The 24736-nt window shown below is 39.5% G+C and overlaps 3 protein-coding genes and 1 pseudogene across 3 annotated transcripts; 1 reads left to right on the top strand and 3 right to left on the bottom strand.

The window, feature by feature from the left end:
- Window positions 1–6239: 6239 nt before the first annotated feature.
- On the top strand, window positions 6240–9686 carry LOC121779295 (short-chain dehydrogenase TIC 32, chloroplastic-like; the record flags this gene model as incomplete). Its single annotated transcript, XM_042176600.1, has 8 exons — window positions 6240–6330; window positions 6744–6975; window positions 7473–7552; window positions 7735–7888; window positions 8341–8419; window positions 8841–8925; window positions 9008–9054; window positions 9290–9686. Coding segments are annotated over 8 exons (1005 nt in total), but the record flags the coding sequence as incomplete, so codon positions are not given.
- Window positions 9687–12297: 2611 nt separating this feature from the next.
- LOC121779294 lies at window positions 12298–16019 on the bottom strand (annotated as a pseudogene).
- Window positions 16020–16782: 763 nt separating this feature from the next.
- LOC121778718 (UPF0496 protein At3g49070-like) lies at window positions 16783–18320 on the bottom strand. The gene is made up of 3 exons (XM_042176119.1): window positions 18269–18320; window positions 18052–18148; window positions 16783–17848 (listed from the first exon to the last, which is right to left on the bottom strand). Exons 2-3 carry the CDS (start codon window positions 18098–18100, stop codon window positions 16824–16826), a joined length of 1074 nt encoding a protein of 357 aa, XP_042032053.1. The 5' UTR covers window positions 18101–18148; window positions 18269–18320; the 3' UTR covers window positions 16783–16823.
- A 2353-nt stretch (window positions 18321–20673) lies between these two features.
- On the bottom strand, window positions 20674–23732 carry LOC121780213 (30S ribosomal protein S9, mitochondrial-like). The gene is made up of 4 exons (XM_042177745.1): window positions 23028–23732; window positions 21999–22439; window positions 21303–21383; window positions 20674–21126 (listed from the first exon to the last, which is right to left on the bottom strand). Exons 1-4 carry the CDS (start codon window positions 23650–23652, stop codon window positions 21035–21037), a joined length of 1239 nt encoding a protein of 412 aa, XP_042033679.1. The 5' UTR covers window positions 23653–23732; the 3' UTR covers window positions 20674–21034.
- Between the last annotated feature and the right edge of the window lie 1004 nt (window positions 23733–24736).

Genomic DNA, 24736 nt, shown 5'->3' with positions numbered 1-24736 from the left:
CCTATGGAGGCTGAAGATGAAAGCAATCTTGATGCAACAGGGTTTATGGGAAACCCTAAATGGTGGAGGCAGTAATGAGGAGAAGAAGCCCGAGCCTGATGAAAAGGAGAAGGCAAAGGCTCAAGACAGAGAGTACAAGGCATATAGTACCTTGATACTCAACCTCAATGACAGAGTCCTCAGAGAAGTTTCAAAGGAGGAGACAGCGGCTGGAGTTTGGTCCAAGTTGGAGTCATTATACATGGCCAAATCCTTGGCAAATCGGCTGCACCTGAAGCAGAAACTTCTCACTTTCAAGATTGCTGATGGAAAAGGTGTGTTGGAACAGCTCGAAGAATTTGGGAAATGCATCGATGATCTTGAGAACATTGATGAAGAGATTAAAGATGAGGACAAGGCTCTGATGTTGTTGAATTCCTTGCCACCAAGTTATGAGCATTTCAAGGATGCTATACTTCTTGGTAGAGAGTCCAAGATTGGATATGAAGAGGTGTACTCTGCTCTAAAGCTCAAGGAAATCCAGAAATCTAATCCAAAGTCCACTGAAATGGTGTCTGAGAGTCTGAATGTTGCTGATCACAAGAAGAATGTGAAAAGAAAGTCACAGAAGAAGCCTTGGAAAAACAAGACAGCTGACTGGAAAGAGACCAGATCATGCCATCACTGCAAGAAACCAGGCCACATAAAGAAGAATTGTTGGGTTTGGAAGAAGAAGCAGGCCGAGGAAGAGAATGGCAAGAACAATGCTGATATTGCAGAAGAGTTGGTGGTCCCGGAGGCTCTGTGTGTGACTGAGGACATGGAAGAACTTCCATGGATCATGGATTCTGGATGTAGCTTCCACATGTGTCCAACTAGAAGTCATTTTGAGGAAATCAAGAATGCAGCTGGATCAGTTTTGTTAGGAAATGACCAGATATGCAGAATCAGAGGAATTGGGTCCATCAGGCTTAGACTTCATAATGGCTCCATCAGGTTACTCACTGGTGTGAGGTTTATTCCAGAGATTAAGAGGAATTTGATCTCTATTGGAGTGTTGGATGCAGCAGGATATAATTGCATATTATCTGATGGGATTATGAACATCGTCAAGAATGGTGATGTTGTTATGATGGCTGAGAGAAAGAGAAGCCTATACTATCTAAAGGCAAGTGTGGTTACTGGATCTGTGAATCTGGTGCAGGTATTAGACTTAAGAATGTGGCATCTCAGACTCGGACACTTGGGAGAAACTGGAATTAAAGAATTGGCCAAGAAGGAGCTGATTAAGCTGGAAAATCCCAATGAGCAGTTGGGTTTGTGTGAGCAATGTGTGCTCGGAAAGAGTAAGAAACTGCCCTATGGAAGAGGAATTCACAGCTCAAAGTCACCACTAGACTATGCCCACAGTGACTTGTGGGGCCCAGCTACACCAGCTTCATTGGGTGGAGGTAGATACTTTCTATCCATTATTGATGATTTTTCTAGAAAATTATGGGTGTTTATCTTGAAGGAAAAATCAGAGACATTCATGAAATTCAAGGAGTGGTGTAGGGAAGTGGAGGTGGAGAAAGGGTGCTCTTTGAAGTGTTTAAGAACTGATAATGGGCTGGAATTTCTGAGTGGGGAGTTTGATTCTTTCTGCAAGCAGAAAGGTATGAAGAGGCATAGGACATCTCCATCTAATCCCCAACAGAATGGAGTTGCTGAGCGCATGAATAGAACCATCCTAGAGCGAGTTAGATGTATGCTCTTTGGCTCTGGAATGGCTAAGAGATTCTGGGGTGAGGCTGTGAGTATGGCAGCAGTTCTCATCAATAGAAGTCCTTCTTCAGCTATAGCTTTTGACACTCCTGATCAGAGATGGTATGGAAAGGCCATGGATTATTCGAATATGAAGATTTTTGGTTGTATGGCTTATGCACACATCAAGCAAAGTAAGTTGGAGCCAAGGGCCTTGAGATGTGTGATGATTGGATACCAAAAGGGAGTGAAGGGCTACAGACTGTGGTGCATAGAGCCAGGAAATCAGAAAGTTATTATCTCTAGAGATGTGCAATTTGAAGAAAGTAGGATGCCATTTCTAGAAAAGGCTCAAGAGAGCCAGAGGCCATCTCATTCTGAGAAAGAACCAGAGCCTGAGAGGATGGTGGAGATGGGTGTTCCAGAACCTGAGGAGGCTGAGGAATCAGTTCAGGTGGAGGTTTCTGGAGCAGATAGAATTGCTGAGCCTGAACAGCAGATGGGAAATCATAGTGAACAAGAAGAAGCAGATGCTGATGTCTTGAACCCTGAAGAAGAGCAGCAGGATTTGGGTGACTATGTTCTAGCCAGAGATAGGGTCAGAAGAATCCCTAAACCATCTACAAGATACAGTGAAGAAGAATACTTGCTATATGCACTATGTGTGGCAGAAAACATAGAGTATGCAGAGCCTTCAAGCTTCAGGGAAGCTATGAGTTCTAAGGAGAGCAAGCAGTGGATGGAGGCTATGATAGATGAAATACAGTCCCTGATCAAGAACAAGACATGGGTGCTTGTGAAGAGACCTTCCACACAAAAACCAGTGAGTTGTAAGTGGATATACAAGAAAAAGTTGGAGGTTGGGAACAAGATTAGGTTCAAGGCTAGGCTTGTAGCTCGGGGGTTCACACAAGAGGAGGGAATAGACTATAATGAAGTATTTTCTCCAGTGGTAAAGCATGCCTCAATCAGAATTTTGCTAGCTATAGTTGCTCAAAGAAGTTGGTTTTTGGACCAACTTGATGTGAAGACAGCCTTTCTTCATGGAGAGCTTGAGGAAACTATATACATGAATCAGCCAGAGGGATTTGTGATACATGGGAGTGAAGATAAGGTTTGTCTACTAAAGAAAAGTCTATACGGTTTGAAGCAAGCAAGTAGACAATGGCATATCAAGTTTGATGAACATATGCAGAGTATGGGATTTATAAATTCCAGATATGATAGTTGTGTCTACTTCAAATCAAAGTCTGAGGGACCTGCTGTGTATTTGCTATTATATGTAGACGACATCTTGCTTGCTGGACCAGATAGACAGGAGCTAGATAGGGTGAAAGCCTTATTGAAAAAGGGATTTGAAATCAAGGATCTGGGGAGTGCTAGCAAGATTTTGGGAATGGATATATTCAGAAATGCAGATAAGAGGGTGTTGTGGTTGTCCCAAGAAGGCTACATTCAGAAAGTACTGCGCAAATATCAGATTGACAAGAGTAGAACAACCTCAGTTCCACTATCACAACAGACTAAGCTGTCCAAATCACAATGTCCCAGAAATCAGCAAGAAGAAAGAGAGATGAGCCAGATACCTTATTCCAACATAGTTGGGAGTGTGATGTATATGATGATATGCACAAGGCCTGATATTTCTCATGCGGTAAGCGTGGTGAGCAGATACATGTCCTGTCCGGGAAGAGAGCACTGGTTGGCTTTGAAAGGGATTCTCAAGTATCTCAAAGGAAGTAGTGATCTGGGAATAATGTTCAAATCAGAGAATGAAGGAGATAAGGATAGCATTATTGGGTTTTGCGATTCAGATTATGCAGCTAACCTTGATAATAGGCGCTCACAATCTGGGTACATATTTACCTTGTTCGGCTCCGCGGTGAGCTGGAAGTCTAATCTCCAATCCGTGGTGGCTCTATCGACGACGGAGGCAGAGTATATAGCTCTTGCTGAGGCAGTAAAGGAAAGCTTCTGGCTTAGGGGTATAGTTGGTGATTTTGGGGTGAAGCAAGAGAATGTTGTGATCAAGTGCGACAGCAATAGCGCGATTTGTCTCTCGAAACATCAGACATATCATGAACGCAGCAAACATATAGACGTGAGGCTGCATTTCATTCGAGATGAGGTTGAGAAGGGTGCGGTGAAGATTGAGAAGGTCAGCACCGAGCACAATGCGGCTGATGCACTTACTAAAGCCCTACCAAGATCCAAGTTCCGACATTGCTTGGATTTGGTTGGGGTGGTCCGAAATTTGTAAGTATGGGAAGGAAGGTGGAACTGGTGGTGATGGATCTTAGATTGCTCAAAGGTGGAGGATTTGTTAGTGTTTGAGCTCATCAAGATCGGATTGAGCTGGTGGAAGAATCAAGTCAGGAAATAGCCGTTGGGAACCAAAACAGGAACTAGCCGTTGGAAACGGTTATAACCGTGTTCGGCAAAAGGAGCTGTTCGGCCAAAGGAAGCTGTTCAGCAATTGGGAGCTGTTCGGCCAAAGGAAGCTGTTCAGCAATTGGAAGCTGTTCGGCAAAAGGAAGCTGTTCAGCAATTGGAAGCTGTTCGGCAATTGGAAGCTGTTTGGCAAAAGGAAGCTGTTCGGCAAAGGAAGCTGTTCGGCGGTTTTCTTGATCGATACTTCTTAAGGGAGTTGCGATTCATTCCGGAACTAACAACAACAGAAATCAAAAGTGATAGAGAGAGAATTCAAGAGAGGAAGTGTTATCTTTCAGCTGTGCGTTTTTAGCTCTCGAAGCAAGAAGTTTTCGGGCGAGTTGAGGGTTTTCCATCTTGTAAATTCTTGAGAGTTTTGAGTGCTCTTATGTTTGTAATTTCTCGAGTGATCAATAAAGAAACACACCAGATTCTGCCCGTGGATGTAGGCTTACGCCGAACCACGTAATTCGCTTGTGTTCTTCCTTGCATGTTGTCATTTCATTAATTTGCATTTCGATCATCACAACCGTAGGTTCGTTCTTCACACATCTCTCTTTTCGTTTACCATACATTTCATTAATTACAGTGTTTCTACTTTCTTCATCTACTTCTTCTTCTTCATCATCATCATCATCATCATCATCATCATCATCATCATCATCATCATCATCATCATCATCATCATCATCATCATCATCATCATCATCATCATCATCATCATCATCATCATCATCATCATCATCATCATCATCATCATCATCATCATCATCATCATCATCATCATCATCATCATCATCATCATCATCATCATCATCATCATCATCATCATCATCATCATCATCATCATCATCATCATCATCATCATCATCATCATCATCATCATCATCATCATCATCATCATCATCATCATCATCATCATCATCATCATCATCATCATCATCATCATCATCATCATCAGTTGAGGGAAGGATTGTTATAGTGAGATTTTTTTTAAATGCTACTAGAACTAGATTAAACTACATAATTTGTAGTTTTGTACTACTACTCCATTAAATTAATTAATTGAATATTATAACTATGTTTGGGTTTCATGGATTTACAACCAACTTAAAAAATACTACCTCCGTCCCCGAAAATTCGTCCCAGTTTTCCATTTTCGTCCGTCCCTCAAAATTTGTTTCATTTCACTTTTGCCATTTTTGGTAGTGGGTCTATATTCCACCAACTCATTCCTACTCACATTTTATTATAAAACTAATATATAAAAGTAGATCTCACAATCTACTAACTTTTTTAACTCACTTTCCATTATATTTCTTAAAATCCATACCGATCAAATTGGGACGAATATTGGGGGACGGAGGTAGTATAAAACAATAGAACCTGTTGGATCATAGTATTAAAAATTTCACAGCAATATTAAAAATTTAAAACTGAGTAGCCATTTTATGTGATGAAAAAGAACATTGAAAATGAATATTTTAAAATAGTGTTATGCCGTGAGAAAGAAAATGTGGTTCTTCAGCAATAAAGGGCCCTTTGGCTTTTATGCCACCTCCACGTAGGGCTGGTAAATCGTGCGGATTGGGTCGTTATCGGGTCAACCTGATAATGACCCAACCCAATAAGGCCTAACCTGAACCCGACATGTTAAGGAAACTATAAATCCGAACACGAACCCGACCTGCTACCTTCAAATCCGAACACGACCCGCACCCGACACGAACCCGTTATCGACACGATATAATATGTGTTGATACGACACGATAACAACCCGAACCTGATATTACACGATTAAAACCTAATATTACACGATTAAACCTTAATTTTTAACCTAATTTACACAATTAAAATTCGTTTTATACTATTTAAACCTAATTTATAAGAAATTAAAAACATAAAGTAATATATATATTTTTAAATAATAATAAAAATAATAATATTATTTCTTAATGGGTTACCCGTATCCGACCCGAACCCAACCCGAAATTATCGGGTTCTTAATGGGTCAACCCGATAAGGACACGGATCCAATAAGACTTGACCCCAACCCAATAATTTCGTGCGAATTCGTGTCAGATTATCGTGTCGTGTCGAAAATTGCCAACCCTACCTCCACGGCGGAGCAAGTAACCCAAGGAATTGATGGCTCCGGTCTCTCCGCCATTGTTACAGGTTATTCATTTTTACCTCTGTATTTCTACTATTATGCGTCTATCTCATTATAATTTGTTACTTGATAGTATTATATATTCGAGCTAATTTAATCTGCTGAAACTTAAATATTCAATTCCCTTTGCAAAGATACCAGTGAATTTATTTCAATTTCTGCTTTCTTCCTAGGAAAGAGAATATTTTTCCTTGTTCCCTTTTTAATATGCAAAGTTCTAATTTGATTGTTGGGGTTTCGAATCACGGGTAAGCAGATTAAATGATATCGGTGGATTGAAGTTATTTTTTTTATCAGTTTATAAGATATATTTATATCACAAATAAGGAAATCAGAGCATCAATTGTAATTTGTTGTGCATTATCATATCTTGTGCGAAGTTAGTTCATGACCTAGCCTTGCCTCTCTCTGTTTACAGGAGCTTCAAGTGGTATTGGGGCTGAAACTGCGGGGGTACTTGCCTTGCGCGGTGTACATGTCATTATGGGAGTTAGAAATGTCGGTGCGGGTCATCGATCTAAGGAAGCAATCATCAAACAAGTTCCATATGCAAAACTTGATGCAATGGAGTTGGACCTCAGTTCTATGACATCAATCAGGAATTTTGCGTCAAATTTCAATTCTTTGGGCCTTCCTTTAAATGTGCTAGTGTTAGTATCATTACTCACATATATATATATATATATATATATATATATATATATATATATATATATATATATATATATATATATATATATATATTGATAGCTTGGATTTTGTAACGCAATTTGCGTTTATATTCTCTTTGATCTCATAGATATATCTTAGTAGTAACTATTATATGTGTGCTAATACCATCTAAGGTTCCTTCGCCTAATATGTTTAACTTTTGATTTCCAAGAATTTTTGGACCATGTTAGGTTCCAAAGTCTAATGAGCTTAATAAGGTTCAAGCAACTTTACTTTAACTACTAATAATGCTCACTAGATAAGACCATGATGGCAACACAAGACAAACTTCACCTGTATTTACTAAACATACTGAATATCTCTCTTTTCTGGGCATTATTTACTAAGTCCTTGGCTCATTCTTTTGGGTAATGGTTCTAACGATTTATAATTACCTTTTACGTTTAAAGTGTTTCCTTGTTTTGCTTTTTGCTAGAAACAATGCTGGCATTATGGCAACACCTTTCATGCTTTCAGAAGAAAACATAGAGCTGCAGTTTGCAACAAACCATGTAGGCAAGAACTTTCAGCACTCAAGGTATATAGTGGACTGAAATTAGTTAAAATTTTGATTTCGATAGGATACAGGTTGATGATTGCTGATTGCTGATTGACAAAGAATTATAAGTTATTAAGAGTTACATTCCTATTAAAGTATTTGTATTAGATGACAGCACTCAAGTGATGTCTTTTTGCAGGACATTTCCTCTTGACAAATTTGTTGCTGGAAACCATGAAGAAAACTGCTGATAAGTGTAAGCATGAAGGAAGGATCATAATTGTCTCTTCCCGAAGGCACAAATTTCCATACAATGAAGGAATCCGTTTTGATAAAATTAATGATGAATCAGGGTATGCTCTTAAACAACAGAAATCTATTTTATATATCTATTCCAAGCCTGTTTTTCTTGGTGTGATAAGAATTATACTGCATTCAAGATGAATTGGCCATAAGTATAATGAATGAGACTATGAGAGGTTTGTGCACTTCTGTAAATTGAGGCTTCCCATTTGTAATGCATTTAATTCAGATCGGTTTATCCTAAAAAGGTTGATATTTGATAAAGAAAAATAAGTCTTGATATAGCCTAGAAGTTTTGGGGAAGAGTTTTTTCCTTTATCTCTGCAGCGGGTTGGGAGTTCCGATATTTTTTGAGAAAAAGTTTCCTCTCAGTTCATAGACTGATTAAAATGGGAAATCCAAGAAGTACCAACATATATCTATGAACTTGTTCAAAGAACCCTTAGATTTACCAGTGTTATTATTTCCAGTCTCATGAAATGATGCATGTGGTGATGTACAGGTACAACAGCCTATCTGCTTATGGACAATCAAAGCTTGCTAACGTGCTGCATGCTAATGAACTTGCTAGGCGTTTGAGGGTATTGGTTGACGAAAAGTTTTTTGTCAGCTGATCTTCATATAAATAAATGGCTCTTTCCCATCCTCACAATAGTGGATGAAGAAGCGTGCAAGATATTTTTTTCTCGAGATATTAGAAGGCATTCCTTGTAGCTACCTGATCATAAAATCTCAACCTTTCTAGTGGGCATGCCATGACACATGTGGATAGGTGCCTTATTTAGTTATATTCTTAACATGCTTGACTGTGTAGTTTAAAGCGTAGAAGCTACAAATATGTTTGACTCAATTACGTTGGTGACTGAAGATGATTTTAATAATTAACATGCAATACATTCATTCAGGAGATTTGTTTATCCCATTTTTGCATCCACAAGTTTTATTTTTCCAAATGTGTCTAACATAGCAACTCTCATTCATGTCTCATTCTTTTTTTTGAAGGAAGAAAATGTGCAAATAACAGCTAACTCCCTTCATCCCGGAGCAATTGCCACAAATCTTTTCCGTCACTACAGCTTTTTAAATGGTAATATCTTCTTGTCCAGTTAATTCATCTTATATAACTGTTAAGTATCTGATCCAATTCTTTTCTCTTTTGGTTAGTTCAGGTCTTGTTGCAGCTCTTGGTAAGCACGTGATGAAAGATGTTCACCAGGTATTTTACCTCATTAGCAAGAACAGTCATGTTTATCTTTCTTTTGAAGTAAGTTTAGGCTCTTGAGATGGCAGTAAAACATAATGAAATAGCACTGTTTACTTCAAAACCCCACTTTGAGCATGGTAGTGTGTGTATATATATGCATTGGTGGTCCAAATGTGTCACTGTCTTCTGATAAAATCAGCAGTTTTCAATCTGGTTATGAATTTTAGCACCATACAAATTTGGACAGTGGTCACCTGTGCAAGAAAGCCTCCAATTATCGACATTTGGCATGTTCGCCTTGAATGAATTGCAGGGAGCAGCAACAACATGCTACGTCGCATTGCATCCAGATGTTAAAGGCATGACTGGGAAATACTATGCTGACTGTAACTTGGCTGAGACAAGCTTGCAAGCTAAAGATCAAGATCTGGCCAGAAAGCTATGGGACTTCACCAATAACCTCATAGACAAATCTACAACTTAGTCTAGAACTGTGTGTTATATTTTGTAGAGAATAATTATCTGTTTGGTTACTTTTGGATCATGTTAGTGAGAAAATATAGGTTTCTGATGCGTTTTCAGTGAATTGGTACAGAGAAACCTTATAATTCTGAAAATAAGTCACCCTTTGAATTTCTCAATTAGCCCAATTATTTATTTTAGTGGAGTCCAGTTATTTATTTTATTGAAAAAACAGTATGAAAGAATAAATTGGGTCTAAAAGCCCATACAATGTGCCTAGAGCCCATCTTTCATTAAATACTGTGCATAAACTACGATAAAAAAAATTTCTTCCTCCGTCCTATTATCTTTCATTAAATACTGTGCATAAACTATGATAAAAAAAACACTAGTATCCAGATATCCCATTTTATGGATGGACAATAGAACCAAAAATACGCAAAGAATCATAATCAGTTGCAGGTTTACCGGACCATACCTCTAAAGGAGTCTTGCCATCAATGGCAGAACATGGCAAACGATTGACAATGTGTTGAGCGTATGTGATGGCCTCAGCCCAAAATTTCCTGTCTAGCCCAGCATTAGACAACATACAACGAACTTTCTCCACTAGTGTTCGATTCATACACTCTGACACTCCATTCTGTTGTGGTGTATTTCTCACTGTGAAGTGCCGAACTATGCCACACTCCTGGCATATATCTTGGAAAGGATCACTCTTGTATTCTCCACCGTTGTCAGATCGGAGAAGCTTGATCTTCCTCCCCATTTGATTTTCAACTTGAGCTTTCCATTTCAGAAAAATCCCAAGGACTTCATTTTTGCTCTTCATAGTGTACACCCAAACTCTCCTGGAAAAATCATTAACAAATGTGACAAAATAGTATCTACCTCCAAGTGACGGAGTCTTGGCAGGTCCCCACACATCTGAGTGCACGTAATCCAGAATTCCCTTCGTATTATGGATTGTAGTGCCAAATTTCACTCTTCGCTGTTTTCCCAGAACACAATGCTCGCAAAACTCTAATTTGCAAGACTTCGTACCTTTCAATAATCATTGCTTGGCGAGAATTTGCAATGATCTCTCACCAGCATGTCCCAATCGCAAATGCTAAAGCTTCGTCGCCTCTGCATCCTTCTTGTTACTCGAAGTTGCAGTTGCTACTGTCCCAACAACTGTACTACCTTGATAGTAATAAAAATTGTTCTTCCTCACGCCTTTCAACATCACCAATGCTCCTGAAGTTGCTTTAAGAATTCCATCTCGCATCATCACAACTAGGCCTTTAGATTCTAAGGCCCCCAATGAGATGAGATTCTTCTTCAACTGGGGCACGTACCGCACATCCTTCAGAATTCTGGTGGATCCATCCTGATTCCGTAGCTTGATTGAGCCTATCCCGACTGTCTTACATGGACTGTCATTTCCCATGTAAACAAATCCGCCATTGAGTTCTTCGAAATCAAAGAACCACTCCCTGATGGGACAATATGATAGGTGCAACCTGAATCCAATATCCACTCGTCTGGATGCGATGTTGAAGGTGAAACCGTAAAAGAACAATCTGACTCCGTATCATTTTTGCATTCAGCAACATTTGCATCTTGCAAATCCTTTCTTTCTTCTTCAACTTTGGGCAGTCTTTCTTCCAATGTCCTTTCTCATAACAGAAAGCACACTCATCTTTGGTAACTCGCCTTTTCGATTTGGACCTTCGTTTTCTCTCATTTGATCGGCCTTGTTGACGACCTCTTGACACTAATGCTTCATCTGTAACTGCTTTGCCGTTCATTTTGTCTGTCTTTCGCAATTCATGACTATACAAAGCAGAACATGTAGTATCTAAAGACACATTCTCTTTACCGTGGAGTAATGTGGTCTCCAGATGTTCAAATTCATCAGGTAAAAACGACAACAACATCAATGCCAGATCCTCATCCTCAAATTTCACATCTAAATTTAGCAGGTCTGCTACTAATTGGTTAAACAAAGTAATGTGTTCATTCATAGTGGTACCTGGTCGGTATTCAAATCGGAACAACCTTTTTTTCATAAGGAGCTTATTCTGACCACTCTTCTTCAGAAATTTATCCTCCAGTGTCTTCCACAATCTATGTGCAGAAGTCTCATTCTTGACAGCATACTTCTGCTCCCTGGACAGACACGACCGAATTGTTCCACAAGCTAACCGATTTATGGTACTCCAATCTTTATCAACTATATCTTCTTGTTTCTTTTCTTCAATGACAATGTCAAGACCCTGCTGGAAAAGAGAGTCTAGAACCTCCCCCTGCCACATACCAAAATGGCCAGTACCGTCAAATATCTCCACCGTCAATTTCATATTTGACAGTGGAAACCTCGACCACGATGACGAAGAACTAGCCTTGTTTTCTTGATCATTACCCGCCATTATAGACTCAAAATAAAGTATTCAATATTACAAACAAACAGAATCAAGGACGAACCTTTGGCTTTGATACCACTTGTTGAGAAAACCGGGTAATTTTCTCTCAAATAGTGAAATGAACCGATTCAGTAATTTCAGAGTTAACCTAATGGGGTCTACTCGATAAAATTACTTCTCCAAATAAATTCTTTGGAAAGACTGGCGGGGACACTATCCCTCTTAAATACCAGATTCCTAATAGAATTTATCAGTTGATGTATTTATCACAATATAAAAACACCTAAAAGAACCGTACAAAACACTACTACCAAACCCGCAAATAATATTGAATGCAATATCCCAACAGAAAATAAACCCAGAAATAAATGCGGAACAAAATAAATAATAAAGAAAGAACACACCTGAGACTTTGATAACGGAGTTCAGCCAAATTGCCTACGTCTCCGAGCACCTCTGCACAGCCCGCTTATATATAGACGGAGAAGAGGATACAATATTTGAGGATGATTTACATAATGGGGGATGAGCTCCACACCCCCAAACTACCTAATCCCCACCGATGTGGGATGGAAAAATTTTGCCAAACTTCCAACAATTATAAACTACTCTCGAACAAGAAGTCGTTATCCTTGGCAAGTTTGTCCATGGTCTTAGCTTCCAAACTGATCTCCACACCATTCCTCGTTCCTCTTCTCGATCGCCTCCGCGTTGTGCGACTCGATCGCCTCCCGGATCAGCCCCGCCCCGAACTCTGTTGGGTTCGACAGGATCAGACCCGCCCCGCTCACCCTGAAGATTGCCTGGATCAGGTTCCCGAAGTAGCTCTCCGGCATGGGCGGGTCGACCCGCTTCCGGCAGTCCGCAAACACCATGAACACCGTGTAGTCGGTGGGTCCTAGCTCGCGCGCGCGGGTCACAGCCTGCCACACGTGCGCGGAGAGAGATTGGAACGTGGAAAATGGCCCCGCGGTGGCGGTGGCGGTGGCGTTGGCGTTGGCGTTGGCGTTGGTCTTGATCCGCTCGATTGCAGAGGCGGAGAACTTGAACACCTGGCCGCGGAGAGCGAGGCCGTTGGATGCTGAGTTGGCGTGCTCTGGTGCGTCCGAGGGTTGGGAGAGATCAAGTTTTACTCGGGTGTTTCGCGCCTTGGTGCGCTCTAGGAAAGGTGGCACCGGAACCGAGCTGTACCCATTGCAAATGGCGGCCCACGAGCTCATGAAGTGCCACATAGAGGTTCCGTCGATTATCGCGTGATTGAAGGCCAGGCCCATTGCCAGCCCATCCTTTAGCTTCGTGATCTATCAAACTAAATTAAATTAACTTTGCTAGTTGCTACTAATAATTACTTCATCCTTTCACAATTTAAAAAGAGTTTTAAAATATAGAAGAAATTATGCATTTTTTATATATTAATTTTATAATAAAATATATAAGTATAATAATTTAATAGAATTTGAAGTTTATTTACTTAAAATAGAAAAATAAAACAAATGAGACTTTCATATATCTAAATCTTAAAATAACAAAAATGAGATATTGTTTGTAGATGAATGCAGTCCTATTCACGATTTATAAAAGGAGATAACAAGATGGTAGATCATTTAATAGTGAAATTGTTTTGTGTGAATCTCAGTCTCCTAGATTTTTATACTACTACTCCCTCCGTTTCTTCATAGTTGAGGCAAAACTTTTCAGCACGGAGTTTAAGAAAGGATGTTGAATGCGTTAAATAAATAGATAAAAAAGTAAGAGAAGGAAAAAAGTAGAGAGAAGGAAATAGAAAGTGAATAAAGTAAGAGAGAAAAGTAAGAAAGAGAAAAAAGTTACTATATATAGAAATGACTCAACTATGAGGAAACTTCTCAAAATGAAAAAATGATTCAACTATAGAGAAACAGAGGGAGAAGTACTATTTTCAACTACAACATTAAATATTACACCAAACATTTCACATTACATTAACACTTTATGAAATATACAACAGCCGAATTATAAAACCAAAATAGGTATGATAAAATTACAAAAACAATTCACATCACATGACATTAACACTTTATGTATTTAATAATTGCAACTTTAACATAAGTTGGGTAGGCGAAGTAAGTGGAATTTATGTCCCACTTTCAAATCGATATACCTATTTGAAAACAAAAAGATATGATAAAATTGCAAATGTTAAACTTATGGTATTTTTTCAATTAACAGTAGTTCTTTCAATATCTACCCTAGATCTAAAATGAAAGTAAATTCAATCATAACATTCATTATAGATAGAAATCCATGGGTTCCATCCTAAAACCAATTGGTGATAGGAGGAGGGGTCCATGAGACTTATATACTAGTTTCAGTTTTATCTTGACACCGATGTGGGACAGTTATATGTTATATTTTTAGTTTCATTTGCCAACACCCTCCCTCAAATCCTTCAAGGTGAACCTTGGAGGGGTTGGACTTTTTTCTAATCGATTGGACAATCGGTCCAATTTTTTTCGATCGGCTGGGACCACTTGGCCCAAATTATGAACCTTGGAGGGGTTGGACTTTTTTCTAATCGATTGGACAATCGGTCCAATTTTTTTCGATCGGCTGGGACCACTTGGCCCAAATTTTCAGCCCAGTTATACTGCTGGGTCAGTCATTTTTTTCGGTTTCAGCCCAGATATACTACTGGGTCAGTTAAATATGACTCACAGTCGGCGACCCGCTCTGATACCAAGATAGAAATCCATGGGTTCCATCCTAAAACCAATTGGTGATAGGAGGAGGGGTCCATGAGACTTATATACTAGTTTCAGTTTTATCTTGACACCGATGTGGGACAGTTATATGTTATATTTTTAGTTTCAATTGCCAACAATTATGATTAAGAGTAGTCACACTAACTCACTGCTTAAGGAATTTAATTCATGTAATACTTTGAGGATAGAATTGTTATAAATGAAATGGGTGTCACCTGCACCGCCAGTAGGGGGCGCTGCAGCCCCTCCAAATTCAAGACTCCATTGTACGGCAACAGTTCCTTGAATCTGGAGAAGCCCTCCTCCGCCGTGAGCTCCGCCACGTCCACAGCCTCGGCAACCTCGACACCCTCCATATCATCGTCATACACCACCTTGAACACCCCATCCTCATCCTTCTCGAGCTTCCCAGCCAGCTGATGGAACTCCTCTAACACAACAGCCAGCCCATCTTTCAGTTTCTACACGGCGGCGCCGCCATCGTCGCCACCTTTGTAGAGGAGAAGCTTCTGGTTGTAGTAGAAGGCGAGGTAGGGAAGATCGAACGTGACCAATTGACACTCTTTCCTTCCAATTAATTTTTTGGGCTTAACATATGTTGTGTTGAGGGTTGGATACCTCCCACTTTCTTCTCACCATTTGCAAGTTCACCAGCCGTGTCCAAGAAAAATCTTTACAAATAAACCTTAAAATTTGGTTTTTTTGGCTTGTTAAATGGATTATTGCAGATGTGCACATATTTATAGTAGTAGTTAGTTTGGTGTAGTTGGGATTGCATTTAATAGTTTTCATTGGTGTAGTTGTAAGACATTTATTACTACATTTTGGTGGGAGTTGAGTCCCACAATAATCTATTTTCACCCACACATCCTTGATTAATTATTAGATGTGAAATGGTGTTTATTATACGAAGTAGTACTACTATATAGTAAGATAGTATCGTCCTAAATCCTAATGTTTATAAAATGTATTCATAAGAATATCTCAACACTTAAAAAAAGGTAGTACTATACATTTTGATACCTAAACTTATTCACACACTATAAAATTTATTTGTCACGTCGGAAGTTGGTGAAGATTTGTCTACTCCCCATTTATTAACTCTAAAATTTATAGCACACAGTTTGGTAGAGAAGATGAATAGATAAAACATGATAATAATGCATAATTTTAGATTTTTTTATCATATAGATAGATGAGTTATTATCCGATTAAACTATTTTTTTATTGATTTTTCTAACCTATCAAAGAATAAATGTGAAATATGGGACCTACTTACGTTTAAAACTAATACGGAGTACTATAATGTATGAGAAAGCTCTACCCAATTTCCAAACCTGAATCGGCGGCTAATATAATTAACCATTCAGAATTATATGCAACACTGAACCATAAATGCTTCTTCCATTTCTCGTTTCATCTGTCAATATTAATGCTGGCAATTATATGATTCATATCATATAATTTCACCAACTTTAATCAATGTATTGGTAATAATTTACGCCAGCTAATTCAAACGATAATACTATTAATACAGTTCTGTTATACTCTTTTTATAAATTAATTGATATAGTTTTTCATTGGAGGAAAATTAAATAGTAGTGATCCATTAATCTATTTCATGTCTAATTTTATCTTTAATTTTATAAATATACTAATAATATTTATACAGTTTGAGATGAGATGGAAGATTAAATTACGATTTATGCACTTCATTTTTGCTTAATCTGTAAAAGAAAAATTAAAGGATATAATGATATGGGGTAATATTGAATGTAAAATAAATTGACATGGTAAAATATCATAGGTGGCCAAAAAAGAAAGAGATTAAGAACCAGATAGAGCGGAGGAGGGGCAAATGCGGCAGTGAGGCAGAAGAGGGTGGTGCGGCCTCCGCATTTCACACCATAGAGACTGAGCCGAAAAAGCATATCGTCCACCCCCTCCGTGTGTAGAAATATACTCCCTCCATCCTTGGCAACCAAATAACCCAAGCTAATCTTGACCTGATAGTAATACTATAAACCGAACATGCGGTAATAAGATACTCCATATTGTTATGTTTGCAATTATCTTGACACATACTCCTACTACTATATATTTATGTAATGTAAATAATGATAGTTATATGAATAAATATTGTGAGGTATCGATTGGATGAATTGATAGGCTAGTTATGTGATGAATTGAGAGTGGCAGAATCCAGAATTTGTTTGAGAACAAGGTTTCTGGCTCTATTTATGGTCATGAAACACAAGTACAAATGTTCTTCCAACTCATCCAACTGCTCCATGAAGCTCTGGTTATTCTTCTTCAGCTGGCAAGCCACTTCCTCACTACCTTGCAGCCCATCATCCCTTCTCTGCACCCACAGTTGCACCAACCCATCCACCCGCTCCAGCTCGTTGTTAAGCCGAGCCACCAGCCGGCCTATCGTGTCCAAGTCCCTGATCAGTATGTAAGTCCCCTTAGCCGCCGTGTCCAGCTGAGCCGACCACCTAGCCAGCTCCTCCATCGAAGCCAGCTCCATCATCACGGCGGGTGCAGCCACCAGCATCACGAAAGCATGAGCCGCCACGACCACCACCAGCGAAGCCGTGACGGCCACCAGGAGAAGAGCTGACCCGAGCTTCACCTTCTTGAGGCGTCGGAGCTTCAACAGCGCCTTGTCACGACGTGACTCGAGCTGTCTGAGCAGGTCGGAGCAACCGGCTTGCACGGCTCGGAGACGGCTCATCGATGCACCTAGCAAGGAGAAGGGGTTGGATCTTGAGAATAAGGTCACCCGGGTCACCACTACGGGTAAATGGTTTATTTTCGATGGGTCTTTCAAGGATTTGAATTTCTTCCTTATGTGGTTAATATCTTTGAGGAGAAGCCCGCAAAGATGAGAAGCACAAGAGGTAGTGCCGAAGTAGTCGGTCAAGAGAGGTGAAATATTTGGGTGGATGCGGGTCGTGCTCAGGATCCGTTTTACAGTGGGCTGATCCGGATCCAAGAGATTCTCCGCGAACAGCCGGTACGAAGGCAGCCGAGCTGCTGTTTTGGAGCCCAGACTTCTGTGAGGGGTGAGCTGCCCTCGGTTTAAGGCAAGAACGTGTGTCCAAAAATCAGTGTAAGATTCCGTTCGAAAAGCTTTAGCGTATTCTTCGCGTATGTCCAAAATTTCTGGGTTCGACTCATTTGGTTCGGTCGCTTCCCATGCATGGATAAAATAGGTCAGATACAACCAAACCCTAGCTACTCATATGAGGAGTGATTCATTAAGTATTTAGATATTCACATTTTCGATGCATGTACATACCTCAACAAGACCAATCTAATTGGAGATAAGTAGTAGTAGTAGTATTTAGGTAAAATGATTGAGAAATTATATAGTATAAAAAAAACGAACTTACAATTGGATGAGAACAAGGTCTTGATTTTGGAATGAAGTTTGATCTTCATCCACCTTTATCAGCTCTTATGATGAATGTGTATCCTAGTTTTTTCCAACTTTTGATTGATGAAAAAGATATGAGAAACAAGAAAGTATTTGATACATGAATTTACTTCTGAATGAATGAATTAACTGATATATGGAGTATAAAAGAATATTGCGTCAAATGTATATACCTTGGTGGTAGAGAGGCTTAATTTATGATTTCATGGACCGATCGAAGAGGACTAATGATACTTTTCACCTTTTATAATTGTGTGGATAACTTTTCTTATAAGTATTGAATTAATTGGTTGTAAGTTAAGCATGATAAAATATTTGCTTCAATGTATCTTAGAAGGAAAACTTGGAAAGATGTGGGGAAAAAGATTTGCGTTTCCTCAATTTTGAATTCTACTATTATATGATGATAGTACTCCCTCCGTTCCCTAATAGTTTAGTCATTTTTCTATTTCGGGAAGTTCCCTCATAGTTGAGTCATTTCCATATATAGTTACTTTAATCTCTCTTACTTTACTCTCTCCACTTTATTCACTTTTTACTCTATTCTCTCTACCTTTTTCTATTTCTTCATTTCTTAAACTATGTGCTGAAAAGTTTCGCATCAACTATGAGGGAACATAGAGAGTACTACATATACTTCATAATTCTATTATTTGTTTGATCAATACCTTGGTTTGGTTACAAGATTCTTGAGATTAAGATGGCCTTAAATTATCTGGAATTAACATCACACGAAAGGTCAAGACTCATAAGACCAGATTAATCATACGAGACGTCATCCAAAGACTAGGTATCGGACCAAATTCATCTAATCGAACAACGTACTACGAGAGACTAATTAACTTGTACGTCTATTCCATGAAACCTAATACTTCACGCATACGTAGTGAACATAGCAGCTAGCCTATGAAATTTAGGAGAGTTCAATAGATACTGAAGTCTGACATATTGTAAGTTACTAGACTTTTTGAATAATGCTCGTTTAGTTCAATAAAAAATTCAGATAATGTCACATGCCTTCAGTCAAGTGATAAGGTCTAATATATTAAAACCCCCAATTAAATAGCAACTATGGTATCAGACCTTGATTAATTTATACGAGGATATTATATTTTACCTACATGATTTTTCCCTCTTTTTTGGGGTGGGGGGCATGGGCCAAACCTCCTTGATTAAGAATTTATTTTTATTATTGACAAATTAACTTGATGAAGAATATCCTTGAGCATAATGGCATAATACTTTGAACAAATTTATCGATTATTCCGTAAATTCTTCTTCCTTATTGCTTGATTGTGCACAAACCATCCAATATACATCAAATTAGGAAAACAAAAGAAAATGTTTCATGTTTAACAAAAAAGAAAAGGAGTAAACGCGACTACTAATCCTAATCATCGTAACCAACATCATACGCCACGTCATCAGTAATATGCTCCTCGAATGCAACCACACCCACAGCCAATCCCGTGCCCATCCCCCCAAACTTACTACTCTCCTCCTCCTCCCCGTAGTAGCTGCTCTGCCCGTAGCTCGGAGTAGCTCCTCCGTAAGCCGGGTGGCGCCACCCCACATGGAGGAGCATAGTAGGGGTCCAGCGCATGATAGCTCAGCTCGCGCAGACTGACGGAGACGTCAACCTTCCCCTGGGGGCGGCCAGAGGGACGCTTTGAGGTTGAGCGCGAAGGTGGCACAGCAATTGGCACCAAGGTCGACATCAACAACGTCACTGAAGGGGAGGCACACGGAACCGATGAGCAGTTTGTGTCGTCGGCAGCGTGGGCATGGACGATGTGAATGTGGAGCATGGATTCATGGATGGGGGTGTCAAAGGGGAGGAGGCGGCGGTGGTCCCAGAAGGGGGAGGTACCACCGTCGGAGGACTTAGCGATGGGTTGAGAGTGTCGTCGCACCAGTTGACGTTTTTGAGATCTTTGGCGGAGGTGATGGTGACCTCCACTTGGTAGCGCAACGCCATCTTTTCGTTAGGAATCAGACGTAAGCTTTAGTTATTGCAGATGTGTTGGTGTTGGTGTTTGGTTTTGGGAGATTATAGCCAGGTATATGTAGAGAGAGGGATTGGAAGTAGCAAGCATGGAAATGGAGATTCATAATCCCTCCGTTCCGCGGTAGTAGAGGTGGCGTTTCTCTTCGACTCATGATTCAAGAAAAATTGTGCTAGATTGGTTAGGTAAGGAAGAAAAAAGGAGGAAATAAAAAAAGTAGAGAGATGAATAGAGAATAAAGTAAGTAAGAAGAAATATATTGACTTTTAATAAAAAGAGAAATAACTCCATTACTATGAAACATACTAAAATGGTAAAATGCTCCACTAGTAAGGAACGGAGGGAGTATAAAACAACGTGTGGCCAAATGCGGTCTTAGAAAGAAGGCATTTCTCATTGTGAAATATGTCAAACCTCACAATTTGAGGTAGCCTTTTTTTGCTCTTGATTTTATTCTGTTTCTATACGCGGATATGAGCGGAGTCGATACATTTTTCTTCAATAACTTTAGAATTTTAATTTAGTAAATCTTCAAGCTTATATTTATGTTAGCTAGGAGCAAACAAATGAGGTATATCTAACTCAATGCTAGTTTTTCAGGAGCATCACTGGAGAGTATCTAAGTTTATTCGCGAACTCAATGCTAGTTTTTCTAAAGTGAGGTTACATCAATCAATACTTCAGAGATTTTCTGCCTGCGTATTACAACGTAAAAAAAGAATCAAATGCAGTGAGCTGCAACAATATCATCACATAATCGCAGAAAGATGGGGAAGGTGATGAACATTGAAACATCGGCAAGCGCTGGAGCAAATGTTGAGACTAAAGACTGTATTACAGAGGAGGCTAACCTGACTAGCTTTGTATTATATGGATAAAAAAGCTAGAACTGCTGCGGTATAACTGCTGCCATACATGAAGACTACAAAATGGTTAACGTTTGACCCATTGGAAGCTTTTCCTAGCTTTCGCTTTACCAGGTTTCTTCCTTTCCACAACTCTTGAGTCTCTCGTCAGAAAACCAGCTGAAGAAACAGTGTAAACAGGATTAGAGGCAAAATATATCACAATCTCTGTTAAGTTGTATAAGGTAGATGTAAGAACAGTAAGTTCTAAACTTTTGCAACTAGGTAGCTTCAAAAATTACAGGGCATGCGAATGATCAAACATTGTAAACAATATCCGGTCTCAGAAGTTAGACCTTGTTTTAGAGGGGGGCGTAGTCCTGGCTCCCAGTTTTGTAATGCTCTACTGATCCCCAATCGGACTGCTCCAACTTGACCTGCAATGTTTGTGCATAGTGTTAATCCACAGTATGGCAACAAAAATTGGAAATTAAGAATCTCCTGGAGAAAAAATCTAGCTGGTCATGTCTGGTGGCTAAACACAATGCTTTTTCACATATACTACAAATTGCAATTGAAGGTCAATGGAACTCTATCAAACTCAACTGCATTTTTAATTTATAGTAGCAGGAACGTCATGCCAATCTTTTTAACAGCCAACTAAGTCCTGAAAGTTTAGTTAAAAAATGAGTTTTAACAGCTCTGGTCTAAAGATTTTAAGGGGTAACAAATCACACAATGCAGGTGTGAAACAAAAATAAACCTCTTTACAGCCATGTCAAAGCTAATAGGATGATAGCAAGCAACTGATTAGCTACAGTACATCATGAGGAACTCACTCAGCTGAAGTCATCAAAACATGGTGAAAAATAACATTTGCTTCTATAAGAGAATTAAAGAGAAAGAAACAACATCAGGTCTTTGTAGTTAAGATTTTAGTACTATTATTCTTTAATCAGAGAATATATGTCTTATTACCTCATCTACCATACTCTAATAAAAGTTCAAGCAATCAACCAGACAATGATGATTAGTAGAAAGCTAATACTCACCTGTAGTGCCACCTCCTTGAACAGTACAATTGATATCCCACATGCCCAATGTTTTCGTTTCAGAGAAAGGCCGAAGAAGAGCAGCTCGGTGATCAAGCATAGGGAAGTATACATCAAACTCTTTGTCATTCACCAAAAATTTCCCATCACCAGGCTGAAGCCAAACACGTGCTATGCTGCATTTCCGTCTTCCTGTTCCATAAGACCTTCCCTTCTCATCTACTTTTCTGACACGAGCCTTGGCAGCTTCTTCTTGTTTCTGGCGCTCTATTTCTGCTCTACCGGACTTCTTAGTATTCTTCTCATAGCGCATCTCCTCTATTTCAGATAGAGAAGGTAGGCCTTGAATGCCTTCGAAGTCCTTCAGTGCAATTAAACTATCCAGCATCTCATCTGTTATTCCAGATGCAGCTATAAGGTCACCAAATGCACGATCAGAACCTGCAAGAATCAGCAAAATTAGTAAACAGTATTTCCAAAAAGGCTTCCCTATGGGAGAATTTTTAAGCTAAGTCATAGGAGTATCTAAAAAAGATGGAACATTTAGAACAAGTTATGATGGCCTAGACATAGATATGGCAGTATACATTTCTCAATAGAGATTTAGAGAGCTGCAACCAACTTTTGCAAACTGAAAGATTAACATAAATATTTACACTAATCCAACTTCAAAGTTAGATAATTCAAAAACTTCATATCAGCAGGCAAATTACCAAAGTAGAACGTGAATTACATCAACTTATTATCAGATCAGTTTCAGGCAAATTAAATTGTCAGTAAGTAATGGCCAATTTCACACAAAATGAAAGAAAATGAGCATATTGGCACCTTTAAGAAGAAACCATGAATCTCAATCACAGTATAGCAATTTTAATTTCTCCAATACAAAATAAATTAACCAAGTAAATGGGATAACATAAAATTCATGACATATATTTCAATTTTAAACACAATTTAATAGACATGACACCATCGACCACCAAGCCAAAGATTGAGAAATTACAAAACAAAACTAATCAAAGAACCCACCTTTGAGAGCAGCAGTCAAAGCTTTCGCCTCTGCTTCGAGTTGTTTCTCCGCCTCGCTCTTTTCAGCCCCCAACCCTACTCCATCATCTTCTAATCTACCGAACCCCATTTCTTCTCCCTCAGCTTGAACTCCGCCGAACAAATCATCATCCGGTTCCCCTTTCCCTTCCTCCGAAAAACTCCACGGTGTATAATCTTCAGCTGGCCCCTCCTCATCCCCTCCACCAAACTCCCGCGCCTCCGAAAAAATATCACTCCCGCCAGCATCCGAGCCTTCCCAATCGCCGCCACCATGCACACCACCCCTCTCCCCATTACCACTCCTCATAACGCCGCCGTTCCGATCGTCGAGTCCCGGTAGATTGCCGGGATCCATCGAGAACACGGAGTCGATATCTTCGTCAGCTTCCGACGACATTTTCCACAAATCGGTAGTCGATGTAGTGGAATCATCGCCCCCACTGTTCCCTCGTGTAGAAAAGAACGAAAAATGAGGAGCTTTCAGCGATAGAAAACGGTTAGGTTTTGGGATTAGGGCACTTGGAGCTATGAAATTCGAGCTCGAGGAAATTAGAGATAGACATCGATGAAATTGTGAAGATTTGTGGATTAATCGAGCAAGCATCGCTGTGTTGTTTACAGGGAGGAACAGTGTGGGAGCTGAGAAGAAGAGGGTTTTCAGAGGTTTTGGAGAAAAGTATGAACTATGAAATTTGGGCATTTAATTTTATTGGGCCATTAACTATTTTAATGATGGGCTCGATTGCTGTCGTTTTTCACCGATTTATCAATTTATTGAGAAAAGTTCGATACCATTTTCAATATTTTTGTTGATACTAAATCCCATAGGAAAGATGAATCATAAGTGTGATAGTCCGTAGTTGAAATTAGAGATGCCCACCGGTTCCGGTTCCGAACCGGAACCGTGGCAATTTTCCCGAACCGGAACCGTCGTAATTCGGGTCGCGGTCCGGTTCAGGTTCAAGATATTCCGAACCGGAACCGTCACCGAACCAGCGGTTCGGGACGGTTCGGAACCGGCGGTTAACCGGCAGAACCGCCGGTTCGGGCGCGTATATCAAGGCATCGGGGATGGGGCCGACGGCGGTAGCTTTTCAGCTGCAAAACCGGCCGGTTTCGGCGGTTTTTTGGCGGTTAACCGGCGGTTTTGCCCGGAAACCGGCGGTTCCGGCGGTTTTCCGCCAAAACCGCCAGTTTTCCGAAAATTCAATTTTTTTTTCAAATTCGAATTCTTCCATAAGAGTTTCTCTCTTCAATCTCTCAATTCTCTCTCTTTGTCTCCAATTTCTCATTTGTGCTATCGTGTTTCCATTTAATTACGCAAGTGCTACTCTTATTATGCATTGTTATACACTTATACTTGTTCCCGTAGTTCTATAAGTTGTCTTTCTTTCTCAATTGCTAAAACAAAAAAATATATATTATTCCATATTTCTACATTTCTACATAGCAATATGTCATCATCCCGAGAACTACATGGGCTTTGATTCCTCAATAAAATTGTGGATACGTATGCAACTCAACTTAAATTTGAAAAGTTTAACTTTGAAAGTTTAAGTTGAGCTCAAGCCCTTTTCAATTCCCCCCCCCCCCATTTCATGTTTTTTTTATTTACGTTCCCGAGTCCGACGACACTTGTAAATTATATTACATTGTTGTATATTGTATACTTGTAGTTGTAGTTGTAG

Source organism: Salvia splendens, chromosome 19, assembly GCF_004379255.2.
Source record: "Salvia splendens isolate huo1 chromosome 19, SspV2, whole genome shotgun sequence".
Lineage (NCBI taxonomy): Eukaryota > Viridiplantae > Streptophyta > Magnoliopsida > Lamiales > Lamiaceae > Salvia > Salvia splendens.
Note: the sequence above shows the minus strand (reverse complement) of the source record. Positions and strands in the feature narration are given on the sequence as shown.

Coding starts and splice junctions, on each gene's coding strand:
- LOC121780213 (XM_042177745.1), bottom strand. CDS start 23,652: ATGCTTGCTCGATTAATCCACAAATCTTCACAATTTCATCGATGTCTA. Junction 21,384..21,998: donor TCAAGGAGGTGGCACTACAG/GTGAGTATTAGC, acceptor CAAACATTGCAG/GTCAAGTTGGAGCAGTCCGA. Junction 21,127..21,302: donor ACGCCCCCCTCTAAAACAAG/GTCTAACTTCTG, acceptor CTGTTTCTTCAG/CTGGTTTTCTGACGAGAGAC.
- LOC121778718 (XM_042176119.1), bottom strand. CDS start 18,100: ATGAAGATCAAACTTCATTCCAAAATCAAGACCTTGTTCTCATCCAAT. Junction 17,849..18,051: donor GACCTTGTTCTCATCCAATT/GTAAGTTCGTTT, acceptor ATGCATGGGAAG/CGACCGAACCAAATGAGTCG.